The sequence below is a fragment of the Haliotis asinina genome, chromosome 7 (genome assembly GCF_037392515.1).
Source record: "Haliotis asinina isolate JCU_RB_2024 chromosome 7, JCU_Hal_asi_v2, whole genome shotgun sequence".
In the NCBI taxonomy this organism is placed as follows: domain Eukaryota; kingdom Metazoa; phylum Mollusca; class Gastropoda; order Lepetellida; family Haliotidae; genus Haliotis; species Haliotis asinina.
The window spans coordinates 2599313-2620515 of NC_090286.1; the positions used below are offsets into that span (position 1 = coordinate 2599313).

Here is a 21203-nt window from a genome sequence, read left to right on the forward strand (position 1 = left end):
CTTCATCTCTCCAAGGTTCTGTGCATTCTAAATACATTCTTAGGCACTGAACTACACAAAGTGCAGGCCCTTCTCATAGGCACTGAAACTCAAGGAATGGCGTTTTGCTCCTGTCTTAGTCACCTTGGTTGGTTTAATCAGTGTAAATTCTACTTCAGTGCCCCTGTCTACCATGTGTCTGATATCCAGAGACGATAATTCTGAAGACCTACTAGCAGAGGTTAACATCAGAAGCATTGTCAATTCCTCAGACAGTTTTTTGTCAGACAAATAAGCATTGCCTTTCAATTTTTTCAGATGTTGCAGTACCACATCTACATCCCAGGTCACAGAGTATTTTGGTTGGGGAGGATTCTGATTAAATATCCCTGACATTATTTTCCTGACCAGTGGGTGTTGACCCACATTACAGCCCTCGATAGTGGGGTGAAAAGCAAACAAAGCTGATCTAGCTGTATTTATGGTCCTGTACTGATTATTCTCATGGTACAAGTGAGTGAGAAGTCTCAAATAGACTCCACAGAGGCTGATCAAAACCCCATTGGTGCACCAGCCTCTCCACCTATTCCAGGAAGCATTGTAAGCACCTTGTGTGCCGGGTTGCCATTGGCAGGAGAGCACCTGAGTAGTCTCTTCTGAAATTCCTCTGGTCTTGATGGTATGCCGGAAACCTTCCAAGCCACTAACACCAGAGTGTTGTTTTCTATCAGTGGATGAGGCAGGTTTTGTGGGGAGTTTAATAGATCCCTCATCTGTGGGAGGAGGATTGGTTCTGTGACTGCCATCTCCAAGAGGATTGGATACCAGGACTGACCTTGTTACACTGGAGCTCTGCTTTGTCCTTCCTTATTTTCCACAAACACCTGCCTATGAATGAGAATGGGGGTAAGGCATAAGGAGTTCCCTGGTTCCAATTCACAAGAAACGCATCTGTTGATAGTGCAAGGGGGTCTGGCCTCTAGCTGCAGAATGGCTTCATTTGGAAAGTTAGTCTCGTTGCAAAAAGGTCCACTGAGAATGGACCCAGTATCTGGCTGCACTGAGCAAAGATGACTGAAGTGGTGAGACACCCAGTCCGCATGAATGTTCTCTATCCCTGGTAGATAGAACACTGATAGTAACAGACGGTTCTGGAGGCAGAAATCCCACATCTGCTTTGTGACGTGAAGCAGATTGACTGACTTTGTCCCCACGAATCGGTTCACATAAGCCATGGCTGTCTGATTGTTGACCTCCACCATAATGGATTGATCTTTCATCCCCTTGCAAATGGTCAACAGTGCCAGATGAATTGCCTTCAATTCTAGAACATTGATGTGCCTTTTCTGCTCTATCTCTGACCAGTGGCCACCTGTTGATCTCTGGCTGTATATTGCTCCCCATCTCTTCTTTGAGGCATCCATCTGGAGAATTTCATCTGGATGAGCTGCCATGATCGGCTTCCCATTGAAACTGGTGAGGTTGGTTATCCACCACTTCAGTTTGTACAGACAATCTGAAGGCAGGGTAATCACTGACTCATAACTCTGGGAACGCAAAAGCTCCCTGCTGGAATGCATCTGCAGGTAACGACAATGCAGTTGAACTGGTAAGATTGCTCTCACTAAAACTGACAGTTTCCCTATCAGAATTGCCAGTTGTCATATCCTTACCTGTTTCTTTCCCACCATGTGCCAACAGGTTGCTACAATGTTCTCTACCTTCTCCTCTGGTAAGATCAAGGTACGATCCACTGTGTCTATCTGAAACCCAAAGAAAGTGATCGACTGGGTTGGTGACAGAACTGATTTCTTCCAGTTTATGACAAAACCTAGGGACTGGAGAAGAAACAAGAGGGTGTCCCAGTGTCAATGCAGCTGGGCCGGCAATTCTGCGATACACAAGCTATCATCCAGGTATATAATCAAGCGGATACTCGCTCGCCGAGCCAAATCCAAATAGTATGCATCAGAACTGATACAGAACACCCTTCCAAGAGAAACAAAGTAGCTTTTCATGTGGGTGCCATTGGGACGCTGAAGTATGCATCCTTTAGATCCAACTTGTAAAGGTAGTCCCCTTTTAAGATCAAGTCCCTTAGCAGGTGTATTACTTCCAACTTGAAGTGTATGTAATGAATGTTCCAGACGACCCCAAATAAGGGATTCCTTGTGGAACAAAAGATCCAGAACTTTCGAATAGCCGGGATAACCCGTAGATGTAGCATGGAGGGAGGAGGAGCATCCAGGGAACAACGTTGCTGACATTTGACCCATCTGGTATGAGAGAATCTGCGATCCTCAGCAGGTTCAGCGGCTCTTTCTACCCTTGGAAGAGTTGCTTCTGAAACCTCTGTTGAAGGAGGACTTTATGTGGAATGTGCCCCCAGAAGATTGTCTTGCTCCTGAGGGCATTCTCTGAAAGGGCTGTCTATCAGTGTGTCTCTGTTGTCTGAAATTAGGTCTGCACGCTGAATGTTTCTCAACATTAAACATCAGTTTGGCTTTGATCTTACGTTTGACCTCCGTAAGCATGATGTCATAAAAGGCATCCCCAAAGAGTCTGCACTTAGTCCCTGACAAAACTGTGTCTTGCTTGAACCTCGCTTGTTGCCCGACCCCGGGTTGACGGGGCATGTCCAGACCATCCATGTGGTCCTTCGACATAACCTTGTCTGCAGATTTATGCGCCTCTGCAGGCACATTTTCTCCGCTCAGATAAAGCATCTGTGTCTTGTATAGACCCTTTGATGGAAGAAATATTGACTCATGCTATTCTACACAAAGGGAAAATATCAACACTTACGTAAGGACTAACTCACATGATGAAGAAGAAATATGGGTAATTCGCATGGCGAGATCTCGGATAGCGAGACTTCATTAGCTTTAAATATGGCCTACTTCCGGATGTCATGAAGAAGATACCAATATCACATCTACTATGTTCAGGACATGAAATTAAGACATAACTTCATCATAATACTTATGTATGACATCATCGATGACACAAAGTAATAATACTTCCATCACGGATACTGTAGGATTGATTTATTCAAACTGCTGTGGCCACTTCACAAAGATGACATTGGTGTTAGTACACAAATATTGCCCTCAAGACTAATCGCTACTAGCCATGATCCCTTGCAAAAACACAACTTGTGACACAAGCGAGAAGTATCACAAGGGAGATAACTCATGTAGTTCCTGTGGTTGGTGACTCCAATTATCTATATGGATAACCAAACCCTACACATCAGGGGACAATATTGAGTGCATATCAAGTATGTACGACTAATACGTCCAAATAGCTCTGATTTATTTGGTTTAGTCTAGGATATATGAGATTGTTAGGTAATGTTTGTTACTTCTAAATGAAGCACTCAGCAATATTCCAGCTACACAGCAGTGGTCTGTAAATAATCTACACTTGACCAGACAATCCAGTGATTAACAGACTAAGCCCTGATCTATCCAATTGGGATACTATGTCATGTGTCAACCCAGTCACTGAGTATGACCATCCAATCATGTTTTGTTGCCTTTTACAAAGCATTACTGAAGGCCAACTTCAGTCTGATCTTCACAGGTCACTCTCTCAAAGAAACATCCACACAATTCAACATTAATGGTATATACCATCCTCCCTTGTAGTTTGGTTGATGGACTCAGGGTCACTCCAGAAACCTCCAGCAGCTGACATCGCTGAGACAAGGAAGGTATAGCGGGTGGCTGGTCTCAAACCACACAAGGTTTGATTGTTATAGACTGACATCTCAGTGCGGACCTCCTGAAAGAAAGAGTCATTTGCACTCCATTCCTTTTCCACCATATTGTCAGATGTTCCAAATAACTCTGGGCAAAATGTTTTCATTATTTTAAAGTAACAAACCCCAGTGTCTGTAATAAACTTGCAAAGTACATATTTCTTACTTTGAAAAAAACATAATTCCTTTTTCAGGTAAAATCTGTTGGTTAGCAATATTGTATACAGATTACAGTGTCTTGCCTATGACATGTCATGTACTGTCAACATATAGACTGAGTCGTGTCTTCTCAGCATTTCCGTCAAAGAGTCATTATCATGTTCTGCACATAGAAACAGGCTGGTGGCCCTGGATGTGAATAAAAACATGACATGGCAGTCAGAATATTACTGGTGCTGTCACCATTTGACAAGAAGCTTGGTTGTATGTGGCACAACAAAGACTAAGAGATGAAGGATTCAGAGTGGGATTTGTATTAATCTGTACTTGTATCTCTTTTCTGCAAGTCAATTCTGGTTGGTTTGCTGTTGCACTCTGCACTATTCCAGCTATGGCAGCAGTCTGTAAATAATCAAGCCTGGACCAGACAATCCAGTGATCAACAGCTTGAGCATAGATCTAAACAGCTGGCATACGATGACATGTGTCAGGAATCCAAGCCATCCGATCCCCTTAGTCGCCTTTTACAACAAGCATGGATTGCTGAAGACCTCGATCTTCAAGGGTCCATCAATTCTGTACCGAACAGGACAATGAAACACAATCCCTTTAAGTGGACCGGACACAAAGGTCAAAGACGAGCCCAATACTCTTGATACACAGAGTTATCAGACTTGAATATTGAAGCCCAGAAAACTGACACAAGCAATGAGTACTGGAACGATTGTCTGTCGTCAATCCCTGAAGTGGGTAATGGAGGCACAGTCTACAAGTAATCCATGCTGGGGTCATATGCTGCTGCCAAATATCCATGAGTATCTATAATGTCCTGAGCTATTCAGGCAATTAAATTAATAGACTTGAACAATACAAATATGCATATTTTGTCTACAAATTTGAAACAAAGTCTGAAAGTCTGAAACACCATCTGACTAGATACTGGGTGTCAAGATTTGTCACCAAGAAAGAAATGGTCTTTCAATGATAGTGAATAAAACTGAAGTCATTTTTTTTCAACATGCTAGTTATGATGTTAAACCAAGCTAAATGATCACCAAGTAGTGCAGCATCTGCTGGGTAAACCCTGTACAACCAAGTACTGAACTCACAGATCCATCCAACATGGTCACCACGCTAAAGTTCATCTCCTTCACCGACAGCTGGTTATGGTTCCAAGTGAGGGTCACACAGCAACTCGTCCAACTGGACACCATCAGAGATGTTACACTTGCTGGTTTTACTGAAAGATAAACTCTGCTATAAACAAGAGAGCAGGAGAGATACATGTCATTACATCTGCATTGCATAAATGGTAAGTGTGTCAGTGGAACCCATCTTCATGAGGCTGGAATATTCTTGAGCCATTTTTAGCACATCATGTCGCTGGGTTTCAAGAGGAAGGAAATGTCATTTGCTACGAGTGTGTATTTTCTGTGTATTTAGTTGCTAATTAAGTAATAATTATTATTGGGTCACAATGTTTAGTGTTTTCAATAATAATTATAATGGGTCACATTTCGTATAATAGATGATCCGCATTTTTAGGATTCTTGCAGCAGGTTTTCCGGGAATTATCTGCCCTTGGCTTTTTATTATTTGACTTCCAGGAGACATTGCTAGAGCATTCTACGATGTTGGTGATGGTCGTATGTGCACAAAGTTTCGGGAAGTGACTGAATATATATAAAAAGCCTGGTTGCTGTGTTGCGACACAGACACATTACTGGAGTTTACACCATATCATCAATCGCTGCCAACATTCGATCTTCCTAGCCGCCGTCAGACCACTCACTGTGTTACATTCTGCACAACTGTTTTTCTCTCGTACTAAGACTTTGGTGAGTTTGCTATATTATATTTTGTCACCCATTGCCTTAGATTTTGTCTCATTTGTATTGTATTGAAATTGGTATTGTGAAATTGACTTCGTGAATTTGTATAACTTGTTCTCTTTGCCTAAATATTGCAGAATTTGAACGTTTTAGACTTGTCTTTGTTCTGTTTTGCTGGTTCACGGGGGATTTCTTATGTTGTTGGCAAATTCTTAACCATAACACATTCATCAAACGTTTGAATCCCTGGAGTACAGCGTTCACTGTCTCATCCATCAAGGTACTCACCCAGTTCATCTGGTATGAAGGTGAGGGAGGTTATGTCTCACCCACCAAGGTACTCACCCAATTTGTCTGGACTGATGGTGAGTGAGGATATAATGTCTCACCCACCATGGTAGTCAAGCAATTGATTTGAACTGACAATGAGTGAAGTTATGTCTCACCCACCATGGTACTCACCCACTTTATCTGGTCTGACGGTGAGTGAGGTGCTGTACGTTTCTCCCACTTTGATGTTAGTCGCGGTGATGTTGATGGTGTACTCACTGCTGGTGATGTTGTCAATCAAACATGACATCCTCATGTTGTCATTACATCTGAACCACCTGGAACAGAGAATCTTTCAGCATACAGAAAACAACAACAGTACAACATCCAGTTCATGTGAGCATGATTTAGAGAGATCACCTTTGTTGGGGCCATCCATTAGCTGTATTCTGTATGTCCCAAAAGTATCAGCCAAATGTGATTCACTGACTTCAGACTTACCAATCTGTACCCTGGGCTGTCCAAATAGCAGTCACATTCACATCAGCTTCGTTTTTGTAACGTTCTCCCCAGGTAAACTTCAGAGACTTCCAGTTTAAACAAATGGCACTCAGGTTTGACACGTGTGGAGGGTCTACAAAACAGATCACGGATATCAGAGCACAAAGGTTTGACACGTGCGGAGGGTCTACAAAATAGATCATGAATATCAGAGCACTAAAGTTTGTCACGAGGTTTGACACACGTGAAGGGTCTACAAAACAAATCATGGACATCAGAGCACTAAGGTTTGACACACATGAAGGGTCTACAAAACAGATCATGGACATCAGAGCACTAAGGTTTGACACACGTGAAGGGTCTACAAAACAGATCATGGACATCAGAACACTAAGGTTTGACACACGTGAAGGGTCTACAAAACAGATCATGGACATCAGAACACTAAGGTTTGACATCTGTAGAAGGTCTACGTCATGGACATCATCAAAACACAAGAGACTATGAGACAACACAGAGCTACTGTTCTGGTGAACTAACAAAGGGTGAAAACCCTTCACGGATCAACTTACAGTCAACTGTGAGAACCTGGATGCCAGTCATGTCTGGAAATGGATGACTGTTATTGTTGAGACATTGTATCATCAAAGTCCCCTTAAACGCATCATTGTCAATGACAGGCATGTTCAGCTGAAGGGTTGATGGTGAAATGACAGTTTGGTATTCAGCAGGCAGTAGTTCATCCTTCTTCCAAGTATAGTACAAGGAGCTGGAAGAGCTGTTTTCATACAACAGGGTGCAGTTTAGGGTCACATTGCGTCCGAAGAAGCCATAAGGATTCACTGGCAACAAACCTGATACAGACATGGAAAACAGATAAATGAGTGGTTTAGAAGACCAAGGTCCAATAATCATCCTCAATAACCTCCAGTGTATGTACTAAGTAAATCTCCCCATTACCCTGGATGTATCTATGGCTGAACTGGCTTTTCATCCAGTCAGGTATCAACACTGGTATGTTGAATGTACCAGTCACAACTCACATTTGCTTCCTAAATTATTTAACCAATTAAATATGGCAACACATTTTAGGTCCTCTGCAAGAGGTAAAAGGAGTTCTTGCATATATCTATCTAAAGTTTCAGACCTATCAATTTGTCTGTATGATTTTCCAAAAATCTGAGTCTGCAAATAAACCTTCACAACAGCGATTGCTGTATGGCAAGTTCCGTTGTAATGGCAACTTTGTTTATTGGCTACTGTGAGAATGTGAAGTCAGCAAAGATAGGTGATACCATCATTAGGCCGGGTTACTGATGCATCTAGGGTACAATGGACATATATCATATACCCTGGAGATAATCGAGGATGCAAGTTTGCAGAGGCGACACAATTCTTGTGTACCATCTGTTGGGAGGCAAGATTATCATCTGTATCATCACCTAATGACTGACAGACTGATCCATCCAGTAATGAAAACAAACCATATGTTTCAATACTTAGTGGTGTCTTTTTTAACACAATGACATGTGTTGAATGAGTACTGACATGTTTTCATGTAGGTCACATTTGAAACGGAAGTGGTGTCATCAGCCTCTCGTACTCGGACAAGGAATTCGTTAACCTGGTCAGCATTTGTGTTTTCCTGTGGTCAACATTTACGTCTTGCTGTGATCAACATTTGTGTTTTACTGTGATCAACATTTGTGTTTTACTGTGGTCAACATTTGTGTTTAATTGTGGTCAACATTTGTGTTTTACTGTGGTTGACATTTATGTTTTGTTGGTGTTTTACTGTGATCAACATTTGTGTTTTACTGTGGTCAACATTTGTGTTTTACTGTGGTCAACATTTGTGTTTTATTTGTGTTTAATTGTGGTCAACATTTGTGTTTTACTGTGGTCAACATTTGTGTTTTATTTGTGTTTTACTGTGGTCAACATTTGTGTTTTACTGTGGTCAACATTTGTGTTTAATTGTGGTCAACATTTGTTTTTTATTTGTGTTTAATTGTGGTCAACATTTGTGTTTTACTGTGGTCAACATTTGTGTTTTACTGTGGTCAACATTTGTGTTTTATTTGTGTTTAATTGTGGTCAACATTTGTGTTTACTGTGGTCAACATTTGTGTTTTACTGTGGTCAACATTTGTGTTTTACTGTGGTCAACATTTGTGTTTTATTTGTGTTTTACTGTGATCAACATTTGTGTTTTACTGTGGTCAACATTTGTGTTTTGTTTGTGTTTAATTGTGGTCAACATTTGTGCTTTACTGTGGTCAACATTTGTGTTTTACTGTGGTCAACATTTGTTTTTTATTTGTGTTTAATTGTGGTCAACATTTGTGTTTTACTGTGGTCAACATTTGTGTTTTACTGTGGTCAACATTTGTGTTTTATTTGTGTTTAATTGTGGTCAACATTTGTGTTTACTGTGGTCAACATTTGTGTTTTACTGTGGTCAACATTTGTGTTTTACTGTGGTCAACATTTGTGTTTTATTTGTGTTTTACTGTGATCAACATTTGTGTTTTACTGTGGTCAACATTTGTGTTTTATTTGTGTTTAATTGTGGTCAACATTTGTGCTTTACTGTGGTCAACATTTGTGCTTTACTGTGGTCAACATTTGTGCTTTACTGTGGTCAACATTTGTGTTTTACTGTGGTCAACATTTGTGTTTTATTTGTCTTTAATTGTGGTCAACATTTGTGTTTAATTGTGGTCAACATTTGTGCTTTACTGTGGTCAACATTTGTGTTTTACTGTGGTCAACATTTGTGTTTACTGTGGAAAACATTTGTGCTTTACTGTGGTCAACATTTGTGTTTTATTGTGGCACACACACATATGCATATATATATATATATATATATTCACTATTGGAAACATTTTGGCTTTGCGTGACCTGTAATGGTAGGTGGTCTGCACTTAACAGATAACAGAAGTAAGAAGTCACCTGGCCCCGATTTCTCGAAACAAACTTCAGTCTGAGTTTTGACTTAAGTTAGACTTTTTAGTCAAATTTGAGAACATACATTTCCCAGAATGTCCTGAAATTGCTATCACACTGGTAAAATGGTAGACAGTTTGGGTTTTGTGAATATATTGCTTAAAGTTGTTTGGGCTTTCGTATTTAAAAAATGCAGTTTAGCTAAAATTTCAGCTGTTTCAAATTGTCAAACTCAGTTTGAAATTGGAATAAAGACTTAGATTTGTTTTGAGAAATCAGGGACTGGTCAGCTGAAAGAAAAATGCATGGTTGTGGGTTGCAACAATAGCTGGGTCCACAGTGTGCCTGGGCCAAGAATGTGAAAATGCCTGGAAAGTCTTATGAAGGTCAGCCTAACTCCACAAATGAAGCAGGAGAGCACATGCACTACATGAGATAAGATAAGTTCAAAATAGGGCTTCAAGCATTCTACCCACTTGACGCAAGTCCTCTGTGCTAAACAAGTTCTTGAACGACTCTGCTATCTCACCTCAAGCAGATTTTGAGCAATAGCACACAAAAATATAGTCGGAAAGTACTTGTTTTTCAAGTCAACAAATTTGAAGAGTACTTACATCCAGTACATGGGAAGAACGATTCTTTACAGGATTCCGTGCAAACATGTTCTGCCTCTGTAGACTGGACCCCATACAGGATTAAGAGCAACAGGTCCAACACCGTTATCTTAAGCATCATCCTGCTTGTAACCAGTAAACATCGTTGTCATGGTTACAAACAGATGTCAGCTAAACAGCCTGAAACAGAAAAACATAAAATTATAACATAAATCATGGTACTCCAAGGTTTGGCCTAACATGGGTGTAGCTACCACCAAAAAAAAGCCCAGGCCTACACATGATTGCTGCTACAAAGGTTGGGCAAATCCTTGATCATGCCAATGAAGCTAAGCAACCTATCAGACTTACATGAAAAATATGGCTTGCTAATCGCCTGTCCCCAAGCAAAATATCCTATTCTTGATCATGTTGATCATGAGACACCACCGGCCTGTTAGAGCATGGCTCCTACAGGTTTGTTTGGGCTAATCATTCTGAAACATCCTCAGAATGACTTATTACTAAAACGTTAAGGTGATTATCTGTGCACGCCTCAGTGTCAGTTAGTTGACCAATTTGTAGGGAAGTCTCGATACATGTTTCGTGGATCAATACGTATCATGATACCCATATCATGTTTCATATATATCGCGATATCTATTTTCGCAGCATTATTTAAAAAATTAATGAAAAACTAATATTTTCAAATCTAAATATCAATACTAGTGATGATTACTACTTAAAATAATCAAAGACTGGTCATAGAGGCTATGTGACCAAGCAATCAATCGCATGTTCTAATAATCAGATAGAAACAATTGTTATACTGTTTGACAATCGAACATATCTTCAGAGTTGTCAGGGCTTGAAAACTTTTTAAATTCTTAGAAGACTCACTTCACGAACTGAAAAGTCATGACTATATATTCCTTTAAGATGCCTGGAAGTGTATGTTCATGACATATTAGTCATCACCTTAAAGCATCAAGTTGTATCAAGTTGAACATATCTGCAATAACAACCTGGACAGGAAAATCTGAAAAATGAAGCTGACCAACTTTTTTTAATGATTGTCTGTTGGTAATGAAACAAACATCAATCGTGAGATTTTAACCACTTCCCAACACTGATGAATACAGTTTAGAATGTATCGATAGTTTAAGACATATCATGGCATTACTTCCAGCTTCATTATCCAACATTATTATCTGGGCTGGCTGTTGATTTAGATCACATAAATCGATAATCAAAACAAAACCTTAAACAAATAATATTTCACATCACTTGTGAGTGGTGACATACTTAGGCTTGGATTAATATCAAAACAGCATCAGGAACATAATTTAGATGCAGCCCATTAAATGATAACTACAGATGAACCTTTGGGTGTTGTATGAATAAACATATGCTGTCCCATATTTTTGTGACATGGCTTATTACCCCAACAGAATGACACATCACTCATAACGTAGCATATCTGGTTCAAACTCAAATACAATCTGCCAAATGTTCGCTAAATAATATATACCAACAAACACCAACATAAAAATGGAACCAAAATTAGATATATCACTCAGCAGGTGCTCATTTTCATCAAGTTTCCACACATAATTCATTGAAGAGAGTAGTTATACAAAGCTCAATGACCCCTGAAGGTCCCGGGGTAGAATAGGCCTTCAGCAACCCATGCTTGCCATAAAAGGCGAATGTGCTTGTCGAAAGAGGCAACTAACGAGATCGGCTGGTCGGGTTCGCTGACTTGGTTGACACATGTCATCGGTTCCCAATTGCGCAGATCGATGCACATGTTGTTGATCACTGGATTGTCTGGTCCAGGCTCGATTATTTACAGACCGCCACCATATAGCTGGAATATTGCTGAGTCTGGCGTAAAACTAAACTCACTCACTCACTAAGTAAGCTCATTGGTGAGCATTTGATTGTTTCACCTCACACCTAAGGTTCTACTCCTGACACTCAGGGAGTCCAACATTTGTATGTTGATAACACCATAGCAATATCCCAGCTGTTTGACATTAACCCGTAAATAATCAACACCGAACCAGACAATGCAGTGACCAATATTAAGGGATGAGAATGGGTATGAGTGAAATGGAAAATGAGCCAGGGGTTTTGGAGTTGGAGGCCAGAGGTTTAGACGATTCACAAGAACGACCCAAGCATAATTGCAACAGTGGGATCTGTGAAAATCCTCATCCCTGAATATTACAAATACTATCAGAGCACAGTGATAGCCATACCACCAATCCCTGGACTGACCATCAACATTTGGAAAGCTTGTACTGGCTAGCAAACATTGATTACCACATGACAGTTATCGTCAAGATATCAGTTCTGAGCAGTTCTGGTCAGTTCCAATTCCGGTATTTTTCCCTACGGTATTTGACAACTACAACGGACAGCAAAGGGAAATTCTTCACAGTAAGTAACAGGAGATAAAGTTAGAAGTCGTTTATTTCTTCTAACTTAGACAGTGGGGTGTCACATGATCTATATAATAGCAAGTTCAAGTTCACAAGTCATTAATTATTTCATTCCCTATCAATCTACTTCTTAAAGGTCACATGCAACCAAAAAATCAAACATAATTAAAACACATTTATCACTTATTCATGACATATAATATACATTGCTGCTTTTAAAAAAACAAACAAACAAAATTATAAGCATACAATCGCGATTCAAAGGTGCAATATTTTGTACTTGGGCTTACTTCCCCCGAAACGAAGCCCTCGGGAGACCGAACCCAGTCATAGCGGGTGGATATGCACTCAAGTGTAACGACGGCTTCTGATTGGCTGTTTCATTTGCTGATATGCTGAGGGTTCATTGTGTGTACAGAAAGATGATCTGTTTGATGGGCATGTTAGAAGTATAGCCAGTCACAAGAAAGTAAGATTCTTTATGGATAACAACTTCTTTTTTGTGTACTTGATGCGTCGTTTCAGTATGGATTCATATACTGTTGTCAAACAAAATCATATACACTAAAAGAAGTCGTTATCCATGAAGAATGTATATAGAGATGTTGGGTTTGGAAAATACATGTTCTCTGAATTTTCGTTCGATCCAATCAAAAATTATCTCCGCAGAGTTGGTGAACTGGAAACTGTCGTTCGTCCAAGTACAAAGCAGGACTTGAAGCAGACAAGAGTTTGCACCAGTTTCCGTCAGATCCAGTCATCCGAAAAAAATTAATGTTGTTTGTTTGCAACCCACAGACATAAAAACATGTCATGTGTATCACACGTGCCTAGTTACATAATGTGGCAGACACGGGACTCGGGTGCACGAGTCATAAATCATCTTATTTTCTTTATGTCGTATAGTCTGATAGGTGTTAAGTTCAAATTGCATGTGGTCAATGATTGAAGCTGTGTATTGCATGTTGTCTTTAGCAGACAGACAGGCAGACATATAGGTGTGAATAAACCAGACACTGAGCTTTCTCTGTGACAGAGACTGCTTACCACAATCAACAAGGTTTTTCATGTAAGAAGTAGATTATGTACTTGTTTGTGTACACAACCAAGATTAGACTACTGCTCACGACCTCAGACGCTGGGCATGCATACTGTTTCAAGCTCCGCGAACCTATTCACTGCGCATGCGTTATGGACGCAGCGCAGCAGAGCTATTGAAACCAGTTTTCCCCCCAGCGCTGGGGGGAATTTAGTGAAACGTTTGAACTCCGATTTCGCGGGCTTTTTTTTCATCGCGTTTTTTTTTCAACTTTATAGGTTGAATTGGCATTTTTTATGATTTGTTTCGGTAAGTGCATACCGAAAGGTATCAGAATCTGCAAAGTTGTGTTTTATGTTGCATGTGACCTTTAAGGAACACTCATATAGTCACATAATCAATTATTCAAGCTTAACATGGTTACTGTATGAATAAGATATAGACTATTTCATGAAAGGCATGAAAAACATTGAAATGTTATATCAATACCGTCATAATTCTCTTCCATTGCCTTATATAAAAACATGATCTGATGTACTGAACGGGCTGGAGACATACAGTAATAGCTAATTAGGTATCATTATGAACTCTGTTTCATTAATTTAAAAGTGATATGCAACATAAAACACAACTTTGCAGATTCTGATACCTTTCGGTATGTACATGCTGAAACCAACAATTTTAATGCCAGTTCAACCTATAAAGTAAAAAAAATACAATGAAAAAAATCAGAGTTTAAACAACTTCCCCACCACAGGGGCAAAGGGTGGTTTCAACAGCTATGCTGCACTCACAATGCATATGCAGTGAATAGGTTTGTTAAGTTTCGTTTCAAGAGAGGTAAACCCTAATACAAAATATTGCACTTTTGATTCGTGATTACACGCTTATAATTGAGTAGTATAGGGAATGACAGTTCTGGCTCACTTTCAAGAAATGTCTCTACAAAGCCTTATTTAGTAAATAAGGCTTTGGTTGGGACCTTAGCTCTTGCTATTATTACCCCTACTACAAAAAGGTTGGGTGTCTATGTCACGTTTATATCGATGAAACAGTTTAACGTGAACCGCCTACGATCTCTTTGGTGTTCATAATAAAGGCTTGCTGGGCTTTTTGTATCCCCTGTGCTATGTACTTTTTTTTCTCGTCCTCGCTGATAGCAGACTTACGAGACTTGGATCGAATATCTTGTTTCATTCCGTTATATATTTTGAGTTCAGAGAGGATTGAACGAAACTCCTCTTCTGAGATCTTACTATCAGAGAGTGCCGTGGAAATACGCTCACTCACTGTGTTCAGCTTTGCTTCGGCCAGAACCCTGATCTCGTCGTGTTTCAATGCCTTACGATGCAGTCTGCGTGATACCAACTTAAGCGCCAACCCTAACACCCCCGCTATCCCAGCTGTTATTTCAAAACCTAGCACTATAGGTGCAGCCACGATGGTGGTTAACAACCCAACGCCTGCCGCCCCTAGTCCCATGCTGGTTGCCATAAGGGCAGTGTCAGCACCGTCCACGATATTGAAAGCTCTATTGTACTTCTTACATAGTGCTTTCCGCGTGTCACGGTCTTGTTCTAGTTGACGTTTTACATCACATAACTGCCTCAAGCGGAACCCATCTACGGTTTCCAACGTCTTCGCTACTTCCTCTACAACTGGATACAGACCCATCCTATAATATATATTATGAAAGATATTTTAATTGGGTTTCAGTTAATAGTCTATTAATGAATTTGAAGTCTATAAGGTCTAGACCACTAGTCAGGGTAATAGGTGAGAGTCTAATAAAACTTTCTGTTGTAATAAAAACCCCACTGAGGCTTATTAAGCGGTTTATAGGGTCCTCGTAGGTATCCCATTGTATAACAATACGACAATATTGGTCTAGGTGTTCGTCAAACCAGTGTATTGACACCCCGGGTAAAATTTGGTGTACTCTTGAGGTGTTTTCATTACCTAAATAAGAAAAGAAGACTTCTATGATGAGTGTGAAAGGGAGGAATATTCTATCAAGATATTTGCTATAAAAATTATTGCTAAATGTTAATTTATTTTTTTTTGCTCCAGACTTTAACATATTTTTTTCGACACCAAGAGTTAACATGTATAATTCACTCTCCGGAATGAAATCCCCGGGCCAGATACCGTTATTCCTAATCTTAGAGACCAACTCCAATTCTTCCACCCCATCTTTTAATGTGATATAAGGTGAGGTGAATGTTAAGTTGATCAACCATTTGGGCTCTTTTAAATCTGATAACGACACCCGTCTGTACACGTTGTCTTTGAAGTGCAGGATGTATAATTCATCTTCCTCACCAGGCTGATCGAATCCCTCCGTATCTCCCAGGTCGTTAAGCGTAGTGTTGGGATGATGACTGGTCATTATTATACTATTACGATATAATTTCCAACTGGTTTTTTGATAATAGTTCAGGGGTGAACTTCATACCCATGAAGTGTATGTTGTCAGGCAGGAAGATATTGGTTAGTGATATCTTGTTTTCCACGATCACGTTGACCCCCTGCAGACTGGTGTTGGAGTCGGTACCAACCCGCACGTAAACGTTACAAACTTGATACTGGTGTCGTTTCACCCACCCGAGTTTGATCCCCTTCACGATCTCGATATTATTCCCCGATGGTTCCCCTAGGTAGACTTTGATGATTAGTGTTGAGTTTGCCGGCAGACTCTCTAGTATACTGACCACGCCTTCGAATTCAGACACCAACTGCAATTTCACGTTTTGTATGGCCGGTTTACTCGATAGCATGTGGGCTGCCATAGTGTTGAGTGGGCTGACGACTATGCTACGTCTCTGAGTTGGGACGTAAGCCACGAGCAGGGTTCCATTGTTCACGACTTTGTTTAGGTGGTTGTCTTTGTTATCCGTGAACACGTAGGGAGAGACGAGTCTAATATTGAGAAACCAGTCGTCGTTATCGGGTAACAACACCCACTTGTCATCTTCGGTGAAGACGAGTATATATGGTTTGTTTTGGACGACGGTAGTGCTCTCAACATCGTCTAAGTCGAACAGTTTACCCCCGAATGATGGGTATATTATCCAGTTATTATCACCGGTGTTGACAAGGGCGTACTTAGTGTTGACTGTTGCTCTTGTGGTATCTATCATATCACTTAGGGCTCCACCGGAGGGGATTTCAACGCGTTTGTAAATGTTTTTCAGTTGCAAGGCGTACGATTTACCATCTACTCCGGGAGCGTCGAAACCGCGCGTGTCTCCGAGGTCGGAGATCCCGATATTGACGCATTTTTTCACTCCGGGCCCTTGTGCGCTGGTCATTTTACATGAAGCGTTAAGCTGAGGTATCCTATATTTACAGGATTATGATTTATATCTAACACCGATATTGTCAGCTCAGGTATGTTGCCCTGGATTAATTTTTTATACTGCCGTGGTGAAAACGACTCGGTTCTACCATCGTTGTATTTCTCAGTTTTCACCGGCACTGCTCTCAGTATAGTGGAAGGGTGACCTCCTTGAATGTTGTACGTTGTGCTCACCTGACCGAGATGAATGTACAGCTCTCGGTTCGGTACTAGGTCGGGTAACTTCGTGCCTGTGACGGTTGTTGTTGGTTTTATCTCGTCAGGAGACATACCGAGTATCCTCGCTAATGGTAGGCCGAGCCTCAAGGGGTTTCTTCCGTTGTTGATTAACACCACTGTACCGTTTGAGTCGTTCATCTTGAGTTCGGCTCCCAGGGGTTTGAAGACCTCGTCGTTTAGAGAGCACACGCTGTAGTAGCCGTCAGTTATCTGGCTGCGAGTTCCACTGACGAACAGCTTATTGTTGCTGATATTGATGTTAGTCCACTGCGGTAGGTAGGTGATATCGCAGAGTGCGACTTCGAGTTGGCCTGACGTGTTATCGATCGCGTGCGTCAGCTGAACGGCCTCACCGCTCGTTATTCCTGGAAGTGTTATGTACATATTATAATATATGAATTATATATTATAATATGGACTTAGCACACTTGAAAATCGTGGTGAATGCAGATGGCACGGGGTTTAAAACAACCTTTATTAATATCTTTGAAAACTATGTCGTGTCCGTTAATAACGCGCAGGCGGTGGTAAACTGGAATCAAAACCCAATGCAGTTTTGGCAGAACCAACTCAACTTTGCTGTGTGGTGTGCGACGACAGGGTCGGGTGTGACACTAGACTACGGTATAGACGAACTGAGTAAGGCGGTTATTTTGTTTCATATTTATTATCAAACGAGACGAATATTGAAGGAAATAAGTGCTCCTCTTCCCCAAGATAAAGCGCGGAGTATGACGAATAACCCCTATGATAAACGCGCTTATGAACGTGTTTGTGGGGAGTTTGAGATTCCAACGAATAAAGACTTTCGCCTTCCTGGTGTGAACCATGGTCTCGGTATAGTTCTCGTGTACTTCTACAGGTCCGGAACATATCAGGCCGGTTCTAAAGATGGTTCATACAACCCACACCGTCATACATTTACAGGCCCCACAACGAATGAACAGATCCATGTCAGCTGTATAAAGCAAACCAATCCTGATGCAGCCACAGCCTGGACTAAAATGATCTCAAAAACATCGAAAGAATTCACTCGTGCTGGTACAATACGCTTGAACGACTCGATTCGAACGTACGTGTGGGCGCTGTTGGGTGCGCAGTCTATGACGCGTTCCAACATCCTCGGTAAGGGAACTGCTTACGACGCTCAGAAACAGTTCGTTTCCAACGTTGAGGATGCTATCAATTCTCCAGTTGATCTCCCGCGGGCCATCGAACGCTACCAAAACGTGTTAGAATACGCCAGATCGAAAGTCAATTACGTGTTCGGCGTGGGGTTGTACATGGCTCCGAGTGATATGCAACTGAGAATAAAAAAAGTGGTGGGTTATAACAACAAAATAGTCATAGCCACGAAGGATCAAAAGTTGGGTATCAACCCCGATATTAACACCGCCTATATCCCACACATCCCACCACGTGAAACGGGTATAGTGGCGCCACCCCCGGAGCCTAAAGTTCATGTGCCCCCCACACACCCCCATATACATGTGGGGGTACCCCCCTATCAGCAGCATATTGATAATAAAACAGCCTTAGTGGTTGGTGGGGTAACTTTGGGACTTATTTGGTTAAAGATTTCTTAGCCGCTACGTACACCAGACCAGCCACGGCGACGATGGCTGCCCACAGGTTTTGACTGAGCCACATGGCAGTTTTAGACAGAGCGCTCAACAACCACGAGACGATGCTACCCAGGATGCCGGGAAGGGCTTCGGCGGCTTTACCAGCCAGTTTAGCTAGGCCTTCCCCGAGTTTTTTTATCCAGTCTTTAACACCACCGCCTGTGGGAGTGGGAGTTCCCCCGCCGGCAGGTGTGGGGGTTCCCCCCACCAGTGACACCACCAGGGTTGATATGATGAAACCAAATGCAGTCAGAATGCTTGCGATGGTGATCCCTTGCTCCCGGAATAATATCCGAATCCTGTTGGCTAAAGTTGTATCCTCGTTCAGTATTCTATCGATTGTTTCCCGAATGCGACTGATCTGGGATCGAAGCTGTTCACGATTCGAGGAAGCGGATTCCAATCGTGTACGTCTCTCGTCTTCTAAATCACGTAGTCGTTCATTGATACGACGCTTCATATCATCGTTTTCAGTTTCGTTGAGTTTGGTTTTTTCCCTAGCGATGTGCTCGTCGATTTCGTTCAGTTTCCCCATGTTGTTCACGAGCTCTCCACGCACGCGTTTCACGGCTTCGTCTAAGCCGTGCAGTTCCCTTACCGGAAAGTCAAACCCCGGTAACGGTTTGTCCCAGTAGGTGCTCAACAGTTTTTCTATGCTGTCCGATGCTTCTGTAGCACGCTGTGGTGTCATTTCATCTCTAGTGGTGAGGTGGGATCTGGTAGCTTGCAGATCTTTTTCAACGGCCTTAGGTATTGCACCACCGTAATTACGCATGTTTAGATTTTCACGGATAAATTCGACACCACCATGGCGGCTGGCTAGAGTTGACAAGGCCAGTGGTTTTTTAGTGCGCTTGTCAAAGAGGTAAACCTCTGGTTTAGACTTAAGGCATAGAACACCCTTTTTATCAATAAAAAAATTATCATAGTATCGACCCTGTGGTTCAACGTAGTTTTTAGAGCTGCTTAAACTTTCGTAATAATCATTTACCGTTGTTTCCAAAAGTTCTTGGTTCATTGGTAAACTAGTAAATGAGGTCTCCTGCTCATCGGATGCCTGGGCACTATCACCCCGCATCTCCTCCATAGGTATGTCTTCATCCATTATTTAGTATTAAAATATATTTTATTTATATATAACAATGTACGGCAGAAAATTAGATCCTTTTAGAAGATTGAGAGAGCCATTAGGAGCCAGAGCCGTGCGTCAGTCGGTGACCATCACCAATAATCCCAGCAAGATAGACCAGAATCAAACTCTGCTGGTTAGATTTCCAAACCTTGGTGAGAATGACCTTATTGTACCAGGCACTGTTCGACTGGCGTTCAATATCACATTGACCTCCGACAACGACAAACGCGAGCTAGTGCGGAACGTGGGGCGAGCCATCATCAAGAAAACGACCGTCAAGATCAGCGGTAACGAGGTGCTGAGCATCGACGACAGCGACGTGTTTCACTGCTACAGGGATCTCTGGAAAAGCGAGAGAGAACGAGTCAATGATGTGTACCAGGGTATCAGCAAATCAACCCGGGCGCGCATAGGGTACGTCTTCACGCCAGACCAGTTAGACAAGCTATCGGACGGTGAAAAGGCCATCGCTCTAGCATACGGGAATCGATTCTGCGTGCCGCTAGACTTCGAGTTGCTCACGGGACACGCGCCGTTTTACCAGGCCGCGCTGGGTGATAGGCTTGAATACGAGCTCACGTTTAACGACTATAGCAAAGTAGTGCGTACGCCGAACGGTGATGAGGCCAGTTATGCCATAGACAACATCTCTCTGGAGTTCGACATGGTCACTAGCCCGGAGCTGGCCAGGCAGGTTCGAAGTCAGTACTCTGGGAAGATGGCTATACTGTACGATCGTGTATTGAGACATAGATCAGTCGTGCGAGATAAGAGCGACACTGTGTGGAATATCAACCTGAACGTGCCGGCGCGATCGATGAAAGGTATCCTGGTCGTCCCCGTGGAGGATTACGATCCATTCCGGAGGGACAGCGAGAAGTTTTTCAACCCCGAGATTGAAAAGGTGGAAGTGACCATCGAGGGCGTGCCCAACCAGCTGTTCAGTCATGGTATGAGACCACACCAGCAGTGGGATGAGATAAAAAAGCTACCAGTGGGGGATTACATAACAAAGGACCTGGACCTCGGCTCCGTGCAGATCGGTGAATACCTGACCACCAAGTACGCCCTATGGTTGGACATGCGATCCACGGATGATGATAAACTGCACGGTAGCGGACGCCGTATAGATAACGGCAGCGAAGGGATAACCATCCAGATTACTAAGAAGGCTCAAACCGCTGGTAAGTTGAAATTATATCTGTACGTTATTATGGACGCGCAACTTAATATAGACAATGGGAGATTCGTGCAAGCCATCTACTGATGGGGGAGACCCCCGGAGGTACCCACAAATACCCACTGACCCACACTGCGCTATCATATGCGGGCAG

At 41.9% G+C, this 21203-nt stretch overlaps 1 protein-coding gene across 3 annotated transcripts in view; it reads right to left on the minus strand.

The window, feature by feature from the left end:
- The window catches only part of LOC137290776 (uncharacterized), an 81546-nt gene that overhangs the window by 30419 nt on the left and 29924 nt on the right, over positions 1–21203 (minus strand). For 2 of the 3 annotated variants that reach the window (XM_067821895.1, XM_067821893.1), the window contains exons 2-7: positions 10071–10250; positions 7077–7358; positions 6505–6637; positions 6196–6341; positions 5011–5141; positions 3615–3765 (exon numbers count right to left, since the gene is read on the minus strand). In XM_067821895.1, the coding sequence (XP_067677996.1) occupies positions 3615–3765; positions 5011–5141; positions 6196–6341; positions 6505–6637; positions 7077–7358; positions 10071–10191 (964 nt within the window). In that variant the 5' untranslated portion in view covers positions 10192–10250. Of the gene's footprint in view, positions 1–3614; positions 3766–5010; positions 5142–6195; positions 6342–6504; positions 6638–7076; positions 7359–10070; positions 10284–21203 lie in introns of those variants that run through there. The other variant, XM_067821894.1, reaches the window with a different exon arrangement.